Genomic DNA, 10,267 nt, shown 5'->3' with positions numbered 1-10,267 from the left:
GGCAGGAGATATTCCATTTCACACCTTCAAGGATGTGTCCCCAAAGTTTCACTCATTTCTTTTATTTTCTATAGACGTCTCATTGTCTAGAAATCATTCACATGGCCAGTTTTACTTGCAGGTTTCCCTGGTGGTGTGGATGGTAAAAAATCTGCCTGCAAGTGAGAAACCTGGGTTTGATCCCTGGGTCAGGTAGATCCCCTGAAAAAGGAAATGGCTACCCACTCCAGTATTCTTGCCTGGAGAATCCCATGGACAGAGCAGCCTGACGGACTACAGTACATGGACACAACTGAGCGACTAACACACACACACACACACACACACACACACACACACACTGTGAGGCTGCCAGGGTTAATACCATGACAGGCGGCCTAAGTTTTGGCTTCCCCCGAAATGGTAAGATTCCCTACCCCCATCAGGTAACCTGGAGCCAGCCAATATGCACCCAGTAAGAAACAAAGGGAGAGCTGAAAAGCCCGCGAACGCCCAGGTTTGAAAAAAGCCCGCGAAAGTTTGTACCAATAAAATTGCTTTGCAAACATGTAACCAATCCGCTTAAGCCAGCTACTAACTGCTTATGCATACCTTATAAATTTGGATAACAGCCTCTGCTCAAGGCTTTTCTGACCCTGCGCCACTGTGTTGGTTGCAGCAGAAAGCCCTGACTCGAGTCAGTAATAAACTTCCCTTTTTGTGAATTGCATTGTCTTGGAAGCCTTCTCTCTTCCCACTCAGGGATTCGGACATCGGGCAGAACAACACAAATTTTACTTGCAAATAAAACAGAAAATATCTCTTTTATTGTTGGCTATGTGCTCAGGTAAAGTTTGAGGTTCCTTTTACAACTCCCAGGGGAAGAAAGGCATTACAGATATTGAGGGACAATGGGTCGTGTCTACCCTACTATGTACCCTCCAGATGCTCTTAAAAATCTCTCCCATGTCATAGGGAAACCATTTGGTGTCATTTTGGGGGCTCTGAAGAGCTCCTTTATATCTCAGTCATTGTTAGAACAGGACACTTGTGAGGCTTACAAGTGGTAAGCAAAAAGCGCCGTGCCCCCAAAATTTACTAGGCTACAGTTTTATAATCAAAGGAAAAGTGGAAGTGAAGGAGAAGAACTTCTTTGTCTTTCTTAAGTAGACGTTGTGCTTCTATCATCAGTTCCTCCTCCAGGTTGAGCAGGGGAGTTTTCTTGTCCATACATGGTCAAGCTAGGTCCACGAACTATTGCTTTCTATGTATGCAGAGAGCATGTCCTATGGATCAGTAACTTACTGAGCTCTAATGCCACCATTGTTTTATTGTTTGGGGGCAGGGCTCGTGCTTCTGTCGCATGGTTTTATTGCTAAGCAAGACTGCTTGGTTTTGTGATTAAGCATCTTGAGTAATCATTAACTTACAGGGGTCTCCCATATTTTCTCTACTTATAATCTCCTCATTGGTTTAACTATTTAATCACCTACTTCATCCGTTCACTCTGTCCCTATCAATAACTCTCACATCTAGGATTCTCCAAAGGAGGTGGCAAGATGTTCCCAGACCAGTAGGTCACATGTACCAGGTGATGTCTTTTTCTTCCAACTTTAGTCTTTTTGATAGTATCTTTTACCCGTGAAGACACTTCTGGGAGCTGGATCAATGTCATGGCTTCCTGTGTCTCCATGACACTAGACTTCTATACAAAGATGTGCTTCCTTCCAACAGTGCCAAAACTGTTTGGGTGGAGGTCCTAAAAGTGTGTGCTTTTTCTCTGGAGAATGTAGAGATTATGTCTTTATCACCATATGTTACCCTTCAGTCCATGAGCCCCCAGATAGCATTGTTTGTTCCTTAGTCTCTCATCAAAATAGCTCTATCATACTTGAAGTTTCTTTTCCCATAGTGTTCAAACACTAGTCAAAAAGGCCAAGTGTTTGCTAAAGTTTATATGAAGAGTGGGATGGGGAGGTGGATGGTGAAAGACCATTCTTGCTTCTCTACTCCAATTTTTATTTTCTTTTCTATCGTGCAGAATCCTTTCTCTCCAGCAATTCTCCTGTTGTAGCTAGAACCTTTCAAACACTGCCTTAGCAGTTAACCATGTATGTCTGAATCTTTGAATTCTGCTTTTAGAAATAATTTAACCTATAACCACACACTCATATTTCACTTTGTGTGCCCAATAGCTGTTAAAGTAACCAGAATATGTAGACACTAAATAAATACTTACTGAGTAAATGAATGAACATATGATTAAGTAGGATCACAGATCCTACTTGCAATGCCTTGGATAGTGCCCTCATAATCTCAGTCAGAGCACTTCTGCCATCCCCAAATAGACACACAGTCTAAGGTAAAGAACAAAGCAGAGTAATATGCTTCTTATGAAGAATTTTTAAAAATCATGCTTCCCTGGTGGCCCAGTCGTTAAGAATATACCTGTCAATGCAGGGGACATGGGTTCAATCCCTGGTCCAGGAAAATTCCACATATCAAGGGGCAACTAAGCCCATGCACCTTAACCATCGAAGCCTGCATGATCTAAAGCCTGAGAGCCACAAGAGAAGCCAGTGCAATGAGAAGCCCAAGCACCATAACTAGAGAAAGCCCGCATGCAGCAACAAAAACCCAGTGCAGCCAAAAATAAAAATAGTTTTTTTAAAAAGTAAAATAAACTTTGATGTATGCTCACTATAAATTCATTGAGAATTCTTTCATACTATGCAAATTCAATTTTAATTCAAATCCTCTAGTTCTTCTTTCCAACCAGATTGCAATCTCTGAGCCAGGTCTGTGAAGTTTTGGAGCCACCAGGAATGAGGTGCTAGCTTTTCTGTATTCCTCTGAAATTCAGAGAGTTAGAATGTAACATTTCATGGGGGAGAAAATAAAGATCATCTTGAAACTACAGTGTGCCTAAGTGTACTGAGATTAATAGCTATCAGGAGGACCCCATTTCCCAGTCTATCTTGGGAAGATTAGGAATTCATAACACCATAGGAGAAAATAGAAACAACTGTGAAATTATAATGGAAAGTAGTTTGTAGAGGCTGGAAGATGTGGATATTCAGAACTGGGTCAAACCTTTCTACATCCTATTGTTAAATTTCTGAAATATGTGTCCTCTTCCCCCTTCCTCACAGAATTGAAAGAGAAAGACCTAACTTTAGGGGATCAAGGCCTTACAATAACTTTGAAGTGAAGACATTTAGGGTCAACAATCCTATGTGTGTAGATAAAATCAATGAAGGACGCACAATGTGTCACTTGTCAAATTAACAGAGATTTAAACAAACAAAAACAAAACCAGTTTTGAAGGCATTCTTGAAAAAAGAGGCTTATATGCTGTTGATGACAATATGAATCGATGTAATTATTCCTGGAGAAAAATTAGCAATATGTGTCTGATATTTTGACATTAACTCTGAGATGTTCACTGCTATTCTAGCTTCAGGAAGTATATAGGAAGTGGATGCATTAACTGGGACCAATGGTAGTCACTTAAAAGTTCTTGCCTAGTACAGTGTAGGCAGTGCATGGGAAGAGAGGATCCTAATTCTTCTTTCTATTGATCATCGAGGGTGGGAAGATGCTACCAGGAAAGCTGCCAAAGGCTCAGAGATACAGGATTATGAGGGCTGATCTGAATGTAGTCCTGTCCCTGGCAAAACGGGGGTTTCCTCAGTTTCTGCCCTTCTCAAAGGAAAAGAATTCAGTCTAGAGGTATCCAGCAGTTTTAAGTAGCAAGAGTTTCATTAATCAGAGGGAAAGCACACTCTGCAGAAAGGATGAGAGCAGGTTGTTTGGAAACCAGAAGCAGGCTTGCAATAGGGTAGGGTTGAGTTTTTTAGAGTGGTGGTTCCTCCTTGTGTCCTGCATTGACAAATTTTTTGACATCTTTAGGTTATATAATTTTCCCCTCGTGTGCAAGTCCTCACCCATAAGCACTCAAGCAAAACCCAAGGGGGTTGAGCGGGAGGCAAAAACCATAATGCTAATTTACTACAGATATGACATAATGAATCTCAGATTACGTTGAATCATCTTTTAAGTCTTGGTCCATTTGCACCAACTTGTGCTGGTGGTTTTATCTTGCTTAGTCCTGATGTGGCTGGAAATCTTGTCATGGTCCTTGACCACAAGAGGGAGGATCTCTAGGCATGTTCCAAGCACCAGTGTCCAGGTGGGAGAGAGAAAGACAAACTGTCCAGGATGGGGTGGGACCTACTCATCTGACTGGCTACCTAACAGTCCTAGAGTGCCAAGAGAGGCTAGATTCATACCAAGAGTTTTGCTTTTACCCATTACATCATTAAGACAGAGGACATATCTTCCTTTAAAAAAAAAAAAAATCCCTTCTTTTTTCTTTTTTAATATATATGTATTTTTAAATGTTTACTTTTGGCTGTGCTGGTTCTTCATTGCTACCTGTGAACTTTCTCTAGTTGTGGCAAGCAAACTATTCTAGTTGCTGTGCACAGACTTCTCATTGCATTAGCTTCTCTTGACGCACAGTACAGACTCTAGGGCACTGGGTGGCTCATGGGCTCTAGAGTGTCAGCTTGGCGGTTCTGGCATGTGGCCTTAGTTGCTCTGTAGCATGTAGGATCTTAGTTCCCGATGGAAAAAGTGAAAGTGTTAGTTGCTCAGTAGTCTCTGACTCTTTGCGACCCCATGGATTGTAGCCCATCAGGCTCCTCTGCTCATGGAATTCTCCAGGCAAGAATACTGGAGTGGGTTGCCATTTCCTTCTTCAGGGGATCTTCCCCACCTAGGGATCAAAGCTTGTTCTCCTGCATTTCAGGCAGATTCTCTACCATCTGAGTCACCAGGGAAGCCCAGTTCAGTTCACTTCAGTTCAGTTCAGTTACTCAGCTGTGTCCGACTCTGCGACCCCATGGACTATAGCATGCCAGGCTTCCCTGTCCATCAACAACTCCCAGAGCTTGCTCAAACTCATGTCCATTGAGTCTGTGATGCCATCCAACCATCTCATCCTCTGTTGTCCCCTTCTTCTCTTGCCTTCAACCCTTCCCAGCATCAGGATCTTTCCCAATGAGTCAGTTCTTAGCATTAGGTGGTCAAAGTATTGGAGTTTCAGCTTCAGGATCAGTCCATCCAATGAGTATTCAGGATTGATTTCCTTCAGGACTGGCTGTTTGATCTCCTTGCAATCCAAGGGACTCTCAAGAGTCTTCTCCAACACCACAGTTCAAAAGCACAATTCTTCGGCACTCAGCTTTCTTTATAGTCCAACTCTCACATCCATACATGACTACTGGAAAAATCATAGCTTTGACTAGATGGATCTTAGTCGACAAAGTAATGTCTCTGCTTTTTAATATGCTGTCTAGGTTGGTCATAGCTTTTCTTTCAAGGAGCAAGCATCTCCTAATTTCACGGCTGCAGTCACCATCTGCAGTGATTTTGGAGCCCAAGAAAATAAAGTCTGTCACTGTTTCCACTGTTTCCCCATCTATTTCCCATGAAGTGATGGGACCGGATGCCATGATCTTCATTTTTTGAATCCAACCAGAGATCAAATCTTTGTGCCCTGCATTGGCAGGCAGATTTTTAACCACCGGACTACCAGGGAAGTCCCTGCCTTGTCTTTTATAGTAAATTTTTCCCATTATTTTTATTGTGGTAAAATATACATAATAAAACTTAACATTTTAAGAGTCTGTAACTATACAGTATAGTGGCATTGAGGACATTCACATTATTGTGTAACTGTAACCACTATTCATCTCAAATATTTTGATCATCCCATACTAAAGCTCTGTACTGATTAAGCAATAATTTCACATCCTCCTTTTCCCCCAAGTCCCTGGTAACTATTGTTTCTCTTTCAGTTTTTGTTCTTTTTGCTTTTCAGTTTTAAATGCTTCTATTGAGATATGCTCAAGCTCAGAGATTCTTTCTTTGGCCATGTCCAGTCAGGATCTCAGTTTCCCAACCAAGGATTGAGTTTGGTACATAGCAGTGAAAACATGAAATCCTAACTACTTGACTACCAGAAAACTTCCAGGAATATCTTTATTACACAGAAGAGGAGCACAGACATAAAGTAAATGATTGAAAGACTTGCTTACCCAAAGAGACTGAATTACATACTCATACACATGACTACGAAGAAAACCTTACCTGAAACAAATCACATAATAATAATTCCTAATAACAAAAGACACCACAAGTTTTTCAAAAACCAGCAACTTCTTATAAAAATAAATTCAAAAATATGTGCAATGTGAAAATGCTTTTCAAACCCAGGTGCAAGAAAAGTGTGAAATTTTTTTTTTCTAAATTCAAGTGTCTGCATCAAAATTCCAACTCTTGAGGGTGCAGGAAAAACTTCCCTCAGTTCTTATTTTAGGTGTCTTCCAGCTCTTTTACATAATTAGAAAACTCAAATTATCAGAATTTGTCCTAGTAAAACAGAAAGTTCAGTTTCTTTCTGTGTGTGTGTGTGCCCTGATTGGCATCATCACAGTTTCTAACCCTGTTATAATTTATCTGAATATTGAAAATAGTGTTGTTTGATTCTCACATTTCAAACAGCTAATAAATTAAAAATTTCACTTCCTGGTATATACACAGAAGAACTGAAACCAAGAACTAGAACAGATGTTTGTACATCTATGTTCAAAGCAACACTATTCACAATAGCACTATTCAGAAATGGTGGCCGTGTTCACCAGTGAATGGAAGAATAAACAACATGTGGTATGTACATTTAATGACATATTATTCAGCCTTCAAAAGCAAGAAAATTCTAACATATACTACAGTATGGGTGAAACTTGAAGACATTACTCTAAGGGAAATAAGCCAGCACAAAAGGATAAATAATTTTTACAATGGTTAAGTAAAATGAATGTGCATTATCTCAAGGGACACCTACATAAAGAATAAATTGTGATGGGAATTTAGGAATCAATAATGCTTACCTTATTAATTTGGTTTTATTAAGGAGAGAGTATAAATGGACATGGGACAATAATCTTTTGCAATCCCAATATGCATAAACCTGGAAATTACTGTTTTGACTTATTTTAGGAAAGCTAGTGGATAGTGGCCAGATCTGAATTTCTTATGCAATATTAGGTAAGTGGAACAACTTGTGTAAATAATCATTGTTCTAGTTCCATGGCTCTAATTATAGAATGTGTATGGATATGATCATTTATCTGGAGAAAAAGAGATATGAATACATTATGATGATTTCAGGCCTTAGTTACTATACTAAACCATGCTCTCATAAATATATTTATTGTTTGTTGTAGAACTTCAATATACTTAAGATGAACATGGCCCAGATGAGATGGTCCAGAGCACATACCCAAGGTAGCCTATGTGGAGAACTTCTTCAGCTGATGTCTAGATGGTTGGCTCTTAGAGGAAGTCATGGCGATTCTCAAAAAGTTTGATGGAATCCTCATTCACTCAGATATTACAATCAAAAGCCAGGAGTTTCCATGTGAAGAATGGTATCTAAAGGCTTGATTTTCTTAGTCACTGAATGGGTTCTGGCAGCCCTGGGCTCAGGGTCTTATCGATAAGTGAGGACCTAGCTCTGAGTCTGAAGACAAGGAAGGGGGTGGAGGACACATATGGATTGGACTGAAATGAAGTGTGCAAGAGTGACAGGCACTCCGGCTCCCATTCCCCTCTTCAATCCTCCTTATCCCATTTTCAGTAAGTTATGGGGAATAATCATCAAACAACAAGGAATTTTACAAAGAGAGATAGAAATTGTTACCAAAACTGAACAGATAGCATTCTTTTCTCACACTGGAACTCCAGACTCTTTTGGAAGTGGAATTTTCTCAGATGAAGCTACAGCTACAGGAAGGTGAGGAAAAGAAATGGTGAATGAAAGTGACTATGCCAAAAAGTTTGGAATTGTTTTGTGAACAGTGATAACTAAGCTAAAAAAAAAAAAAATGTGGGAGGGATAAATTTGGAAAATTGGGATTGATATATACACATTACCATAAAAAATAGATAACTAATAAGGACCTACTGTATAACACAGGGAACTCTACTCAATACTATTTAATGAACTTTATGGGGAAAGAATCTTAAAAGGAGTGGATATTATGTAGAAGTGTAACAGATTCACTTTTCTGTACACCTGAATCTAACATAACATTGTAAATCAACTATAATCCAATAAATAGTTTAAAAAAAAACAAAGAAAAGAAAAAAAGCCAAAAATGTGGGAATCCACAGAAGTAGCATTGGACAATTGAAAAGTACTTTGAGGAGTTTGCTATTCTGAATATTTAGATGTTGATGCTAAGATAGGCAAGTGAAAGTCACTCAGTCGTGCCCCACTCTTTGTGACCACATGGACTATACAGTCAATGGAATTCTCCAGGCCAGAATACTGGAGTGGGTAGCTATCACCTTCTCCAGGGGATCTTCCCAAACCAGGGATTGAACCCAGGTCTCGCACACTGCAGTCAGATTCTTTACCAGCTTAACCACCGGGGGATGCAAAGATGGCTCCTGTTATATCTACATCTTCAAGATCCCATGAGTATTGTGTTGCATGGAAAGAAAAAAACAGATGGAAATTCTATAAATATAGCACTAGGAAGATGAAGTTCATAATGTCTCAAGGCAGTCCCAATATTTCTTCTTTTTTAAAAAATAATAACTTATTTATTTGGCTTCACCAGGTTTTAGTTGCTGCTCACAAGATCTTCGATCTTCTCTGTGGCATGCTGAATTTTTAGTTGGGGCATTTTTATGTTTATATTTGCAACATGTAAACTCTTAGTTTTGGCATTTAGGAGCTCATTCCATAACCAGGAATGGAACCCTGGCCCCCTGCATTGGGAGCCTGGAGTCATAGGCACTGGACCACCGTGGAAGTCCCTCCAATTCTTTTTGATTCAAATTGTGTCACAAGGAAGATCAGTCCAAACCCAGAAACCCCACATAAGCATACCAGAGACACCTAGCTACAATGATGCACTTTATTATTTCTACTGAACCAGACATTCCATGAATACAACTTTGGAGCACACCTCAGCAACCATTTCCTAATGGCTTGCTGATGGTCATCCTTCCCCTTCAGGCATCCATCCTCACAACACATTCAAAATGTGCTGAACTGTATGACTTGTTTGAAATCACATCTCAGAGCACTATATCTTAGCCCTGCCCACCTTTCCTTTGTCTGATGTAAGGAGAAAAAGGGCAGGTGGTGGATGACTAAAGCAAATGAGATCAAAATTTCCTTTCTCAAGTTTTCTTGTAAGGATCAGTAAGGATAAGTTTCTATCTTCTAGCTCTAACATCTTTCAGAATACACTTTAAGAATGGTGGGGGAAAGGAACTTTCCCGGTGGATGTCAACATACCAACCACAGATTCAGGGATAACTTCTCTGATATCATTTTGCCATCGACAAGTGATAAAGACCCATCCCTTCTCATAAGAGGAAGTATATTCACAATCTAGCATCTTGATCCCACTTGTTAAAACACAATGCACTGCTTCTATTTTTTTCTTACTCGTGTAACACATCTCAACTTCTTCACCACAGGACACAAACGTGTTATGACAGATCATATGAATATCCTCATGTGATGCTTGAAGGAAGAAATGTTCCTTAACACAATAAAGCCTATGGTGAGCATTTTTTATCTTCATTTCATCGCTACAGTATGTTGGATCATGTAATGGTCTTTTAGAATCAACGATGACATGGGCTTTGAATAATTCCTTGGTAGGTGCTCTGGTAGGACCTGTACCATCTAAATGCTCTTCAAATTCTTTATCTGTTAAAGAACCATTGGTTATCAGCACGAATTGAAGTGGTTTCAGGAGCAGGAAGAGCAGAAACAGGGGCTGCATGTTGATCAGAGTCCCCATATTTCCCTGAAGGAAACACAAGAGAGAAGGAGTTATGTCCACTGTGAGGCTATACCTTCTGTTACTGTGCAGGCCCATTCTACCACCTACTGCTGTCTGAGCGTTAAGACTTCGGACAGTTTTAAAACTGACATCTCAGTTCTATTTCAATACCAGGAAAATATTTACTCCAAAGTGACCTTAGAGGACCTATACTTAGTCTGGAAGACTGGGTAAGAGGGAAAAGTGAAGGAAGAAGGAGAGAAAAGGAGAAAAGGTTGGAGAGAGACCACGGTGAAGAGAAACACAGAGAGAAGGTAACAAGGAAGAATTGAGGAAGGAGCAAGAGAGAGATGAAGGCCAGGAGGGAAGGGTAAATGCAGACAAGAGGTCGAGAGGGCAGTGGGGCGAGA

General features: G+C 40.1%; 1 protein-coding gene across 1 annotated transcript; it reads right to left on the bottom strand.

The window, feature by feature from the left end:
- Nucleotides 1–9,314: 9,314 nt before the first annotated feature.
- LOC110140093 (inactive ribonuclease-like protein 9) lies at nucleotides 9,315–9,953 on the bottom strand. Its single transcript, XM_020898354.2, has one exon. The coding sequence runs from the start codon at nucleotides 9,951–9,953 to the stop codon at nucleotides 9,315–9,317; it is 639 nt and encodes a 212-aa protein (XP_020754013.2).
- Between the last annotated feature and the right edge of the window lie 314 nt (nucleotides 9,954–10,267).

Source organism: Odocoileus virginianus, chromosome 6 (genome assembly GCF_023699985.2).
Source record: "Odocoileus virginianus isolate 20LAN1187 ecotype Illinois chromosome 6, Ovbor_1.2, whole genome shotgun sequence".
Classification (NCBI taxonomy): Eukaryota; Metazoa; Chordata; class Mammalia; order Artiodactyla; family Cervidae; genus Odocoileus; species Odocoileus virginianus.
The sequence above is the reverse complement of the archived record's forward strand: the minus strand, read 5'-3'. Positions and strand labels throughout refer to the sequence as shown.

Excerpts from the sequence above, each read along its gene's own strand:
- LOC110140093 (XM_020898354.2), bottom strand. The coding sequence starts at position 9,953 with ATGGGCCTGCACAGTAACAGAAGGTATAGCCTCACAGTGGACATAACT.